The 14745-nt window shown below is 44.7% G+C and overlaps 1 protein-coding gene across 2 annotated transcripts in view; it reads right to left on the minus strand.

Moving 5' to 3' along the window:
• Positions 1-14745, minus strand: part of oca2 (oculocutaneous albinism II) — a 690248-nt gene that overhangs the window by 218649 nt on the left and 456854 nt on the right. For both annotated transcript variants that reach the window (XM_072477223.1, XM_072477224.1), the window contains exon 15: positions 5937-6069. In XM_072477223.1, coding sequence (XP_072333324.1) covers positions 5937-6069 — 133 coding nt within the window. The remainder of the gene's footprint in view (positions 1-5936; positions 6070-14745) is intronic.

Raw genomic sequence — 14745 nt, forward strand, 5'->3', positions numbered from 1 at the left:
CGGGCTCATCAGCCACGCAAGAACCCACAGAACCCGTGGGCAATAACACAGGGTTTCTTAGGTGGACAATCATACTCATTAGCGAGTGATCGCCGAAGAGGAAGATGCTCTAGAATGCACTGGACTGCTTGAACAGGTAGCGGAAACAGACCCAATACTTCATTTGTAATTTTCACAAGGAATTACCAGGCCAAAAACATTCAGGACTATAAGGAGAGAGCAGGGGAGTAAATCTAACTGAAATGCCCTTTCAAAGTATCAACTCATGATTGATGGTCCAAATGACCTTCTTTTGTGCCGTGTAATTCTATGAATTGATTTGGGGGTCAAAGGAGGCTCTAACTGAAGGGATAGAAATGTTTCAGGGAAGATTTCCAAGCTCAACAATATTACAGTCATCAACTAAAATATTATTATTTTTTAAACTTCTGAAGACATAGGGCATGATCTACCGGCCATGCCACGCCCAGGAAGCAACACACCGTGGCGGGAGACCCCCCGACCCCGGGATCTACCCGCCGCCCTATGCCTCGAGAGATCTTACGCAATAACGCGAGATGTCGCAGTCTAAAGCCTCGCCCATTGTGGGTGGGGTCACCTTTTGGCAAACCTGCCTATTAGAGCAAGACGGCTAGTCGCACTCTAATATGCAGTTTCCTGAGGTAACCAAAACATTGGGACCTATCCCCTTTGCCTTGGAGACATTAGGTGAGCACCGTTCAGTGCTGGTCTCCACAAACTAGGACCAGATGGAATGGCACTCGTGGGAGTCTCCCAGGGATTGGAGGCCCCAAGGTGCTTTCCCTCTGAGCAGGGTGGCACCCTGGCACTCCTGGTGCCATCCTGGACTGGCAGGTTATGAATAAATAAGGAACTGTACATGCTGGAAATCTGAAACAGGTTAGCCGGAATCTGAAAGTTAAAAAAAGAAACTACTGATTTGCATTTCATCATAGCCAACCTTGGCTAGACTTTTCATGGAGTATTGCACGGTGACACAATTGTTACAGGGTCCCAGGTTCAATTCCAGCCTCGGGTGGTTGTCTGCGTGGAGTTTGCACTTTCTCCCCATGTCTGCTTGGATTTCCTCCGGGTGCTCCGGTTTCCTCCCGCAGTCCAAAGCTGTGTAGGTTAGGTGGATTGGCCACGCTAAATTGCCCCTTAGTGTCCAAAAGATTAGGTGGTGTTACTGGGTTACGGGGATGGGGTGAAGGAGTGGGCTTCATTAGGGTGCTCTTTCCAAGGGCTAGTGCAGACTCGATGGGCCGAATGGCCGCCTCCCTCACTGTAAATTCTATAATTCTATGAAGTCTAGCTGCCCTGTGAGAACAATGATTAGGGAGGAATTTTACGCACTCCCACACCCCCAACTGCTTTCTGAGAGCTGCCAAACTGGGAGCGATGGTTGGGGGGGGGGGTACTTGCCTCTGCTCATATTTTATCTTTTATCAGCAGCATGGTCTGTATGTGGACAATTGATGGCCACTTTAGGGCCTGCTTCCATCGCTGTTGGTATTTTAACAGCAGTGGGGTGGTTCCCATGCCACATGATGTGGCCCACCAGATAGACGTTAGTGGCTTAACTGAAGGCTGGAGGTGCCCCTCCTGTTCACGCCTATGTCGGTTCTTCATTCTGCAAGTTCTCCTAATTTCTTCCTGGTTGTTTTGTCAAATATCTTAAATCTGTTCCTCTGGTTACTTTTTGGCCGATGCAAACAATTCCTCCGATACTCTGTCAAAACCCTTTGTCATATTAACTGCCTGCATTAAATCTAACCTTTGCTGGTCTAAGGAGAACAATTTCAGCTTCTCCAGCCTCTCCACAAAACTGAAGGCCCCCATTCCTGGGGCCATTCTAATAAATATCCTCAGCATCCAGGCGAGGATCTTGAAAGCAACAGTTGGATAGAGCATATTAATGTTTATCTGGGTTGATGAGCTAAGATTGGTCAAAAGCTTCACTCGTCTGTATCTATTTGCCTTCTTAGGGGTAATGGCAATAATCTCACCATGAGTAATTCCGTGAGTATAAGGTTCAGTATTCATTTTCATTTAATTGTCCAAAGTTTAATACGCAGACGTTACAATTTTCATTTCAAAAATAATCATTATAATAATGAAGTGGTAAAATTGCTATATGTATTGCGTTCCGAAGTTTTCTGGAGTACTGTGACATATTCACCCCTCGAGGTTAGGACACTGCATTGTGATTATTGGGATCTAAAAAGAAGGGTTACTCTGTTTGTTAAGGATTAGAAATGACCATTGAAAAATCTCTTCAGAACAGAATGCTCCTTAATGTCTTTTTCTGCATTTCTTCAGGAATTGTTGACTAGCATAATTGTGCAACCTCAAATAGAAAATCTTAGAGGCAATGTCCATCGAGATGATTATTTCATAAATATCAGTTCAAGGACAGCAGTGCAAATATGAATATAATTCTATAGTAAATCATATAAAAATAAATTTATATCTTCACCGCAGACTGTTTTGTTGACCTCGGTCAATTGTAAAGTAATCACATTGATATAAACGTCTAGGATATTCCAGGTGGAGATGCATACAAAATAGTATTGCCAAAATATGTTTTATACCAGCAGTCTTCATAAGATCATTTTCAATCTCTGGGAGATAGGTCAGACCAGCAACTATTGCAATGCAATAGAAGGCAAAATAACCAAATCAAACAATCCAAGCCAGTGAAGTCATTTCACGCGGAGACCTAAAATAGACTCCAATTATGTTTGACTTTAGATTTGATAATGTTTGAGGGGCTGCGAGATATCAGCTTGGCACAAATAGTAGCACCTTTCCCTCTGATTGAGAGGGTTATGGTTTTGAACTCCCCCGACCCACGTCAACCCCCACCAATGCCGGAAGCGCAAAATCCAAAGCTGATAGTCAAGTGCAATTGTGAGAAATGTGCCACATTGGTGGAGATGCTCTGACCAACATTTATCATTCAGCCATTATCACCAAAAGCCAATGTTTCATCTCCATGCTCTGTGCAAAATGGCTGTTGTGTGACACGGGTAATGGCAATAATCTCACCATGAGTAATTCACTAAGTACAAGGTTCAGTATTCTATCCATCCACAGTCAAAATGCAGAAACTCTAACATTGCCCTTTAGATGATAAATATAAAGTTGGTAGTCTTCATTAGGCTGCATTCTGCTCATCAAGATAGGTGCAGGACAAATGCATATTTTTCACCCATGATGCAATTTAGCATTTGTCTAGACAATTAAATATAACTTCTTCATTAATTTGTTAATGCAGTGTGTTACTGGTCCTGAACAAAAAGGACACAATTATGCTTGCCAGAAAGTGCTAGAAATAATGGGGCTGATGTCTTTCTTACTGTCTGATATCGGCATAATAAGATTGTTGCTATAGAAACGCAGATGTTTTTTAAAAATGAGTTCCCGGTAAGTGAATAACTAGGCCTTCACTTGGAGACATGCAATGCAACTTGGAAACGTATTTTTCTTATTTTCTTTTAGTACAACTGCAGCCTATAAAGCAACCTTTAGCTTCTCAAATAATTTGAATGTATTAGCTGACTGGAACTAAGTGTGAGTCTGCTAAAGTTTCTCATTTGTGCCTGTATTTAGAACGTGGCATTGTGTCCCCAATTAAATCCCTTGACAGTTTAAATTTACGTTATTACAATCTGTGATAGATGGTAGAAGTGAGAATAGACTTCAGCTAGTCTCATTAGTCTGGAGTTCAGGAGTCCTCGGTAGAATGAAATGCAATTTGCAGAAGTCAAAATCCCTTGTCCTCCATCTCGCCATGAGGAAAAAAAACAGTGTAAGTGTCGTATAATTTTTTAAAACCCAGTTTTTCGTTTCAGTTTCAGTCCCAATGTGCATGAAGATCCACATCACTTTAATCATTTTTTTTAACAGCACATTTAAATTACAATGCAAAATGGGAAGATCTACGTATATCCTATCTTCAGCACACCAACTAATTCAATGAACTCAGGTTACTGGAGATGCCTGCTCCACTAAATTTAGTCCCAGAACCTATTCCCTTTTTCACTCTCTTGAGACACCCTCATGATTTAGGTTCCATTTTCCACAGGAATTGAATCAAATTGTTTGCTTCCATCATTGAGAGTTTCTTCTGGACGACGCTGTGCCTGTCTCGTTAATATGCCACATATGGTTCTCACTAATAGTGATTCATCCCAATTAGGCATCATTGTCATTACTGGCAGCTTAGTGGCACAATGGCTCTGCGTTCAAGTCCCACACCAGGACTTCCTGGCCAGCGTTCGTGATGCAGTTCAGTGGGCTGATAATCAGCAAGGAATCCTTCCACCACCTCCCAGCTATCCCCCAACGAGGGGGAAAAACAGAAAGTGTGTAAATCGACGCTAAAAACAAAATTGCTCTTGCTTTCAATCACTGAAAGGAGTCCTGGGTTAAAGTTAAAATCGAAGGAAGAAACAACTTTGTTTAAAGCTTCTTCCCATAACTTGGCAACGAGAAAGGAAGTATGCAACGCTCACGATTCCCTGTCAGGCTTGACATGTTGGGAGGTGGGGGGGGGGGGGGGGGGGGGCGCGGGGGGGGATTGTTGAACTAGAAAAGGGCTCGGCAGGTAAGATTTTAGATTTAATTTTAGATTCCCTTGTCTTGCATGACTAAAACTCCCCCCCACCCTGCCCCCGCCCGATTGTGTCCAGAGTAGCTCTCCATCTCCCCACTTACCCAATTGCCCTGGACCATTCCCGTTGGCCTCTGCCGCAGCATCCCGCCACCTCACATTCACACTCCCGCCCACCATCCCAGCAATGTAGCGAGCCAGTTTGGGCAGGGGCGAGAGTTGTTTCTGGAAATGAGGTCTGGCTGGCAGATCCTTCAAACCCCACACGCTCCAGGCGCATTTCAGTGCTCGCACTCACCATTTTGTTTTAAATTCCTTCATGGGAATGTGGGCGTCGCTGGTTGGGCAAGCATTTATTGTCCCATCCCTGGGGGCATTTAAGAGTCAACCGCATTGCTCTGGATGTGGGGGTCATGTGTAGACCAGACCAGGTAAGGACGACAGATTTCCTTCCCTAAGGGACATTAGTGAACCAGATGGGTTTTTACTACAATCGACAATGGTTTCATGGTCATCATTAGACTTTTAATTCCAGTTTTATTGAATTCAAATTTTACCATCTGCCATGGTGAGATTCCAACCCGGGTCCCTGGAACATTATTACCCTGAGTCGCTGTATTGCTAGTCCAGTGACAAGACCACTACTCCACGCCTCCTCTTTTCAACACCCCTTCACATATCTCCCTGTTAATATCTGGGCTATTATCCCAAAGCAATGTGGGTACAAAGCTCTGGAATAGCCACTGGCTAGGATGATACCAAGTAAAAAGAGGAATCTTTCTGGACTATGTCAATCCCGACAGACAAATAGCTTGCTGACACTCACCATTTGGGCTTGACACTGAATGGTGCCCAGAATCTATGGTGTTGCAGCCCAACCCTCAATGGAGTATTTAAAAAAATTAAGTGATGGGATGTTGGTGTCGCTGGCTGGACCAGCGTTTATTTCTCGTCCCTAATTGCCCTTGAACTGAGTGGCTCGTTGAGCCATTTCAGAGGGCATTTCAAAGTCAACCACATTGCTGTGGATCTGAAGTTACATGCAATCCACAGCTGGCAAAGGACATTAGTGAACCAGGTGGGGGCTTTTACAACAACTAACAATGGTTTCACGTCACCATTAACTGAATTCAGATTTCACTATCTGCCGTGGTGGGATTCGAACCCAGGTCTCCAGACATTTCCCTGGGTCTCTGGATTACTAGTCCAGTGAGAATACCGCGACGCCACTGCCTCCCAGTGCCCTCAGGCAAGAAGATAGCAAGTCAGAGGGAGAGGAGGAAAGGAAATTTCATAAGGACATCATAAAATGACTCACCCACAATCTCACTCGGTTCCTTGTTGTACAGCTTTGTGTTCCAGTAAAGCAGTCTCAAGAAGGGAAACGACACGATGAGGACCAAGACAATTCCAACAAACATGTGCCCAGTGAAGGCCGCAAAATCCAGGCCCTGTGGTGAAAAAGAGGCAAGATGAATAAGAACAAAATTCAGCAAGGGTCAGGCGGCACCGTAAACCTTCAATGCAGCATATTGCTCAAAATAACCCCGTTCAGCTGATGGTGACTAGCTCTTTAAAAAACAGAGTGAAAGGACATATCATTTATAAAACCCCTCAATTGCACCCCTTTACATGGACTTAATTTTCTCAAGATTAAAAACCCCATAGGATCCCCCAACCATGCCAAGGCATTGGAGGGAGAAGCTGACCTCCGCTCTAACAGCACCTGCCTACGAGCGGTCAGCAAGACGAAGGCTAAGACATCCACCACTGCACCCGTCTTCAGTGCCGGCAGGTCTGACACCCCAGATATGGCCACCAAGGGCTGGGCAGCAAGGTAGCACAGTGGGTAGCACTATTGCTTCACAGTTCCAGGGTCCCAGGTTCAATTCCCGGCTTGGGTCTGTGTGGAGTCTGCACGTTATCCCCGTGTCTGCGTGGGTTTCCTCCGGGTGCTCCGGTTTCCTCTCACAAGTCCCGAAAGACGTGCTGTCAGGTGCATTGGACATTCTGAACTCTCCCTCTGTGGAGGCGAACAGGCGCCGGAATGTGGCGACTAGGGGATTTTCATTGCAGTGTTAATGTAAGTCTTCTTGTGACAATAAAGATTATTATCAAAAAATACCATCTGTAGAATCACCGACCTGGTGCTGAAGAAGGAAATCCAAAATCTCACCAGCTCAGGACAGGGCCAGGATATAGGCACATGATTTTCCGGGCCCCTCCCACAATGTTCACACTTATCTTCCACGCCCTCAAACAATCGATTCAGCCTAGCCCTAGTTAAGAGAGCTTGGTGTACCACGTACAACTGCATCAGCCCCATTCTCTAGCACAATGAAGAAGTATTCACCTTACGCAAGGCCACACACTCTCATCTAATTCCACCCCAACTCCTCCTTAGTCCCCACCAGGGATGCAGTATCCTCCGCCATTATCCTCCCGTAAATTCCTGAGGCGCTCCCCTCTTCCATCCCATGAGCAACAGAACCCTTTCCAGCATGGAGGCTGGCAGAGACACCGCAAACGATGGGAAGACCTTCTTCGCATAATTCCTCACCTACTAAATTCTCCAAGTGTGAAAACCCAAACTTCTGTGAAAACTCCTCCGAACTTGCAAATCGCCCCCCCAGAAACAAGACCCTCAAGCCTTCCACCCCCTTGTCCACCCAGCCTCAAAACCTGCCATCCAATCTTGCCAGTTCAAACATGTGGTTATCATAGATAGGCGCCAGCTTCAAAAAGAGGTGGATTCTAAGGAGGAGCCTGATATGAAGGAGCAGGGCTCAAGGAGCTTCAAGGCAACAATAACAGAACTTGAGATTTTTATAAATATGAGTAACAAATACATCCAACAGCAAGAGCAAAGAAGCCAAGCAGTGAATTAGGCAAAACGTCTCCTACATTGCAAAAGAGACTACACGACAAAACTACTCCAGCTACTATGAAGTGCTTTGGGACATCATCACGTCATGAAAAGCACGAGATAAATGCACATTTTTCTCTCTCTTAATTTTCCAGAGTACCCTTATTACTCCCTTTGATTGAGTGCTTTGAGGTGCGTATGCTAACTTGGAAATTTTGTGCAGAGATGCCATTCTTTATACCTTTATTTCCGTTTGCAGTATCTGGCAAGTGTTCAAAGGCATTGATTAGATGATAGATTGGTGAGTTTTATGATTTTGGGCAAAATCTAATGACCGCCCCTGAATCGAGGCACGATGTGGCCGGTAAATCACACGAGGGGTCTCTCGCGGGATTTAGCCAGCCTGCCACGCCTCAGGGGATCTAACGGGATCTCGGGAGAGGTTGCGATCTGGATCCCGCCCACAATGGGCAGTATCGAGATGTGGCTAATCTGTATATTAAAGTGCTGCAATAAGCAACACTTTCATATGCACTCACCGCAGTTACCCAAGGTGCGGGCTCTAACCGCCGCGCCTCAGAGAACCCGAGTGAGCTGGTCTCCACAAACGGGGACCATGTATACCAGCACTTGCGGGGGTCTCCCAGGGATCGGAGGCCCCTGGGTGGCTGGGCCCGGGGTAAGATGGTGCCCTGGCACCCCTGAAGACACCTGGGCATCCTGGCACTGCTGGCCTGGCACCTTGGGGACAGGGGTGCCAGCCTAGCAGTGTCAAGGTGCCCGGGTGGCATTTTGCCCAAGTCGTGTATCAGGCTCAGGGGTGTCCTGCCTTTATTAGGTAGGGTGTGGGGGGCTCAATGACACCTAATAGGTGGTTTGCGCTGTTGGGGGATCTAGGGGTCTCGCGATCGGGGCTGCACACTGATGAACGGAGTTGCTCAGTGCAGGAAATGGGACTAAATGTGGCCTCTGTGTGGCTTTCCCTGCCGAGGCCCTGACATGAAGCAGAGTCCCATTAGATAGCGCTATCTTTCTCGGTACTGTGAACACCGGGAAACACTGTTAAACAAGCACGACACGGGACTCTGTTTCATTTCTATTGAATCGCGCCCTTTACCTTTCTAAAAACAGGCATTAGAGTAAACTGGTAGCAGAGAGATATAAATACTGCATTAGATTTATAACTAAACTCGTTATTATAAATACAAATAACAGTTGAGTGATATTTTAAAATTGAAACCCAATTCGTCAAATAAATGTTGCAGAGGAGGTGATGTGTTGCAGCTGCATCATGTAGGTGGTGGAGGCCAGGCGTGATCCACAATTGCAGTAAGTATCTGCAGCTCCATGAACATCTGCTCTGGGTTGTTGTGCTGCAGTCTGAACTTAGGACACTGCAATACATCAGGGAGGTGGAAAATTACCTGTGCACTTGTTCTATAAGCAATCACACTCACAAGGCTCGAATCTGGCCCATGGGCAGGGACGGGGGATGTGACTGTGAGTGAGGCAGACATAGGGATCCAATAGAGGAGCCTCAACCCTTGCAATTCTCCAACAGACTCGAGGCTCTTGCTGCTTGTGACGAATGTGATATAAAATAGTTACTTTAAAGATATTAGTTACTGTAATGTAGATATAGGCCGGTCTAATTCATGTTAGTTCACAGACAAAGGATTTCAGAGAGCATGGCAAAGGAGGGGGATGGAGTGTTTAGAGTATGAGGAGAAAAGGATGCTGGGTAATAGGAGGCCAAAGGAAGGAATGAGAAGTAAGCCAATTAGGATGTATGGCCAGGTCAGGAGGGGTATAGGATGACCTATGGGAATCGTGTATGTGAAACGCGATGCCATTTGAATGTGTTGGGAGAGATTTCTTTGTTCTACAGAATCACTCGATTCTGTAAACCTAGGTGTGTTCTAGGTTTATGTGAAATAAGTCAGACTTGCAAGTCGAATAAAAATAACTAATGCTATGCCTACAAATCCATCTCGAGTTTTATTGAGGCCAGACTGACGGGTAATGAATTTATTATTTCTCACTTGTGCGAACCAGAAGAGGGGCTGCAAGGTGGATGAGCAAATTAGCCACAGTGGTAATGGTGCAGGGAGCCATTCGAGCAGGGGGAGTAAAAAGGAATTTAATCGAAGTAGAAGACAGTATAGTTAAGGGGGATGGATCCTGTTCTCTGGTGCGAAGGGTACTAGTCCCCATGTCTATATTGTCTGCCCAGTGCAAGGGTTAAGGACATCTCGTTGGGGCTGGATGAGAAAATTGCAGTTGGAGGGGAAAGATCTAGTTGTTTAGAGGGGAAAGATCACAGCAGCACAAAAAACAGAGCTCTGACTCAGAAAGAATTTCTGCTGAGTATGAGCAGCTCGGGGCCAGATTAAAAAGCAGACCCACAAAGGCAATCGTCTCTGGGTTACGAACTGAGCCCCAAGCAGATAGGAACAGGGTAAATAAGATGTGTGACTCAAAGCTTGTTGGGAGGGAAATGCGTTTTGATTCATGGTGCACTAGCAGCAGTGTCGGGGAAAGAGGGAGCTGTACAATCGGGACGGTCGTCGCCTGAACCACACTGGGCGCATTGTCCCAGCGAGTCATATAACTGAGATGATAGATAGGGCATGAAAGTAAATAGTGGGGGAAAGTTTCATGTGAGGAGAGATTTGGAACGTCATTTATTTATTTATTTTTAAAGTGGCAAATTCTTTTTTTTCCAATTAAGGGGCAATTTAGCGTGGCCAATCCACCTACCCTGCAGATCTTTTTGGGTTGTGGGGGTGAAACCCACACAGGAGAATGTGCAAACTCCACACAGACAGTGACCTGGGGCCGGGATCGAACCCGGGTCCTCGGCGGCATGAGGCAGCAGTGCTAACCACTGCGCCACCCCAAGAGATTTGACATTTTAAAGAGAAAGGAAAAGACAATAGTGCAGAATAACGATACAGGTGTTGATAACCAGAGAGGAAGGGGCAGACTGCACAAATATAAGAGTGCACCAGTAGATAAAATGAAAATGAAAATTGCTTATTGTCACAAGTAGGCTTCAAATGAAGTTACTGTGAAAAGCCCCTAGTCGCCACATTCCGGCACCTGTTCGGGGAGGCTGGTACGGGAATTGAACCCGCGCTGCTGGCCTTGTTCTGCTTTACAAGCCAGCTGTTTAGTCCACTGTGCTAAAAGTTGTCAGGACAGGGGAAAATGGCTTTAAGCTAACAGAGGGCAAGGCAACCTTGGGTGAAAGCAGACTTAGAAAACCAAAGGTAAAAACTAAACGAATATAAAAGTTTATCGATCTGGGTGAACATAAGCTGAATGGGACCAGAAAGGAGAGAGAGTTTTAATGGTTACGGTGCATGAGAGAGTAATGTCCACACAGGGAATAGTAATAAAACAATAAAATTGAAGCCATTTTACTTGAATGCATGAAGCATCCACAATAAGATAGCTGTACTAATGACACAAATAGAGGTAAATGGTTTAGATCTAATTGCCATTACAGAGAATAGAGCCATACATATTTTCAGTGCGGGACATGTGAAATATGGTGGGTGGTTAGCCCATCGACTCCCGCCACCCCCCACCCCCTCCAAATCCTGCCTCCATAGTAAGATATGCAAGGAGCCACTGAATTGGCAGCCCACCAGCCATTTTTGAAAAATAACTCATGGGCGATTGATCTGTTAGGAAGCCCATTGATACAAACTTTACGTTGCCCAAGCCATAACATGGCTGGCATGGGCAGGCAGACAAGGGGTCTTTTCAAATAGTTTTGTTGAAAAGGTATAGAGGGGAGGGCACACCATTTAGGGGCTCCCTTTGTGCTACGGGGAACTCCCCCCGCCTTGCTGAGATGATACCCGCACCTGATCTCCAAAATGTCATCTCGCACCACCCTTGGCACCCCCACTCCCCCCTTCCCACGACAAAAGTCCAAGACATACCTCAGTCAGGGATCTTCAAGATCCATTGTTCTTCTTTCCAGGGTCTGGTCACAGTCCCAGCAGCACCTATTGCTGAGTTATGGCACTGCTGTGGGACTCCTCGAGCTGATGGCCAATCTGATTGGCCCGCAGCTCTCGGGGGCGAGACTTGCTTCCACTGTGGGTTGGAAGTGCCATTTTCTGCTCTTTAAAGCTGACACTCTTGTTATTTATTGCTGGGGATTGGCCTTGTTGTACATAGTCAGTTTGAAACTGACTTTTGTACTGGGGAAGGGATGGTGGCACGCAAACTTCAGCCCTTGAATTACCAGGTGACCAAGGTTGGAAATAGAAATTCCACGCTATCCAACATTCTGAAAAGATGAACAGAAGGGAAAAGGAAGAGGGGTAGCCCTGATAATAAAGGACAAATTTAGTGAGAAAGGAGCTTAGTTCAGGACATCAGGAGTAGAATCAATCTGGGAGAAAATCAGGAATGGCAAGGGTCATAAATGCTGGTTGGAGTAGTTTATAGGATCCCCAATAGCAGATAGAAGCACTGGACAAAAATTAGCATTCATTGCATTAACTAAGGAATTATTAGCGCTTCTAACAAAGGCAAGTTATGGTTATCGGGGATGTTAATCTTCATATAGATTGGACCAATCAAACTGCCGAAGGTGGTTGAAGATGAGTTTGTAGAATGTTTGGTGACAGTTTCCAGCTGGGATAAAGCTAATTTAGATCTACAATTGTGCAATAAAAATAATGTCATAGTTAAAGATCCACGGGGAAATAGTGATCATAATACAATTGTATTCATAATACAATTGTATTCCATATTAAGTTTGAAAGTAACATATTCCAATCATAAACCAAGTATCTTAAGCTAAAAAAAAGGCCAATTTTATAGGTATGAGAGCACTGGCTATGGTTGATTGGAAAAATACAATAAAAGATAGAGGTAAACAATTAGTAGGAAACATTGAAAGAAAATATCAAAAAGTTCAATAAAATTACATACCACTGAGCAGTTAAAACCCAGTAGGAAAGATCCATCCTTACAAAGGAGGTTAACGATTATAATAGATTAAAAGAATGCTATTGCAAGGAATAGCAGTAAGTCGGAGAATTGGGAGTGTTTTAGAAACTAGTAAAGGGCCACCAAAATTTGATTAAAGTGTAAAAAATAGAATGGGAGTAAACCAGCCAAGAATATAATAACGTAGTGTAAAATCTTTTCCAACTACATAAGACAGAAGCAAAGTTGTACCTCAAGTAAACACATGTCCCTTAGAAGCAGAGACAGGAGAAATTATCATGGGGAATGGGAAAATGACAGAGACATTAAACAAATATTTTGGGCCTGTCTTCAGAGATGACACAAATTGCTTGTCCGAAATAGAGATTAACATATGGGCGAATAAGTGTGAGGAAATTAATTAATATCATCGGGGGAAAAATGCCAGAGAAACTCAAGGAACTAAAATCCAACAAATACCCAGAATCTAATATCTCCCAGTGTTTTAAATGAGGTGGCTGCAGAGATAGTGGATGTGTTGGCTACAATTTTCCAAAATCTGTAGATTCTGGAATGATCCCAGCAGATTAGACGTTAGCAAATGTAACCCTGCTATTCAAGAAAGGAGCAAGAGAGAAAACAGGGAACGGAGGCCAGTTAGCCCCAGTCATTAGGGAAGTGCAAGAATCTATTATTAAAGAAGTCTTAACAATGTACTTAAAAGCGCAGAACGATTAGAACAAGTTAACGTGGTTTTACAAAGAAGAAATCATATTTGACAAAATTATTGAGTTTATTGAGGATGTAACTAGTAAGGTAGGTAAAGGGGAAAAGTAGATGTAATATACCTGGATTTCTGAAAGGCATTTGCTAAGATGCAACACCAAAATCTAATAAACAGGATAAGGGTTTGTGGAGTTGTGGGTGATTTAGAGGGTTGGCTAATAGACAGGAACCAGAGAGTAGAGGTAAATGAAGCATTTTCAAGTTGGCAAGCTCGGACTAATGGAGTGCAGCAAGAATCAGTGCTGGGACGTCAGCTATATATTCATGATTTGGACAAAGAGCTGCCGGGTAATGTATCCAAGCTTGCTGCCAATACAAAGCGAGGCGGAAATGCAAAAGGTTAGGAGGACATAAAGAGAGCTGCAAAAAATGTTGACAGGTTAAGTGAGGGGACAGGTATATGGCAGCCGGAGTATAATGTTGGGAAGTGTGCGATTACTTACGTTGGTCATAAGAATATAAAAGGAGAATATTTTTTAAAAGGCATGAAATTTGTAAATGTTGAGTTTAATGTGCTATTCAGGGAACATAATCTTATAGCGTATCAAGGAATAGGGTGCGATTTTCCCACTGCATCACGCTAGACGCTGATCTCGTTGCGCCAGGAGCATCGCAGAAGAGGCTCAAATTGGATTTTGCGTCCGGCACAAGATCACATGCGAGTCACCTGACTTATGGAGCCCAACGGGGTCTAGATCCTGCCCTCTAAGTGCTATTAATTTCGCAGCTGACCACTTCTACCGTGAAGGGAGAAGATTGGAAATCGCTTAACTCTGCTTGAAGTGGTCCAGGAGCTGTCAATCAAATCCTGATGTTTATAAACATTGTGGTTAGCTTCACAGCTGACTAATTCAAAGTTACTCAACCGTGAAGGGAGATAAATAGACAGCTGGGGATGTGTGGAAGCTATCAATCACAGCCTATTAAAATCAATATCAAAGAGAAATAAATGAATGGCTTGCAGATCAAAGATCTGAGGACGTTTAAACTCAGCTGACATTTTTTCTTTCCAGGAATTGACAGGTGCTGCTTCCTCTGCCTGAATCAGCAGGTATATTGCCCAGATGAGTTTTAGAGCAGTGGTTTTTTTTCACCGCCTCTGTCTGGTCTGCTCTCCAGCTTCCAGACGAAGGTCTCTCTTTTGGGGGGGTCTGTGGGGTGCCACTTTATATAGGAATCTCTGCAGGATATCGTTATTTAGGGGGTCTCAATGGGGGGTCTCTATGAGGGTCTTTATTTAGGGGTCTTGGGGGTTCTCTTTATTTAAGGGGTCTTTATGGGGTGGCTTTTTATTTAGGATGTATCTGTAGGAGGTGTCTTTATTTAGGGATCTCTGTGGGGAATCTCTTTATTTAGGGAGTCACTGTGAGGGGTCTCTTTATTTAGCTATCTGGTGGGACTGTGGTTGGAGGGGTCTGGTGGGGGATAGGGTGGGCAGATCTTGCATTGTGGGGGGAGGGTAGCCCTCCGATGGCCTTTGGGGGCAACTCTCTTAAAGAGTTAACCCTTTGACCCACCGCGA

Source organism: Scyliorhinus torazame, chromosome 15 (genome assembly GCF_047496885.1).
Source record: "Scyliorhinus torazame isolate Kashiwa2021f chromosome 15, sScyTor2.1, whole genome shotgun sequence".
NCBI classification, from domain to species: domain Eukaryota; kingdom Metazoa; phylum Chordata; class Chondrichthyes; order Carcharhiniformes; family Scyliorhinidae; genus Scyliorhinus; species Scyliorhinus torazame.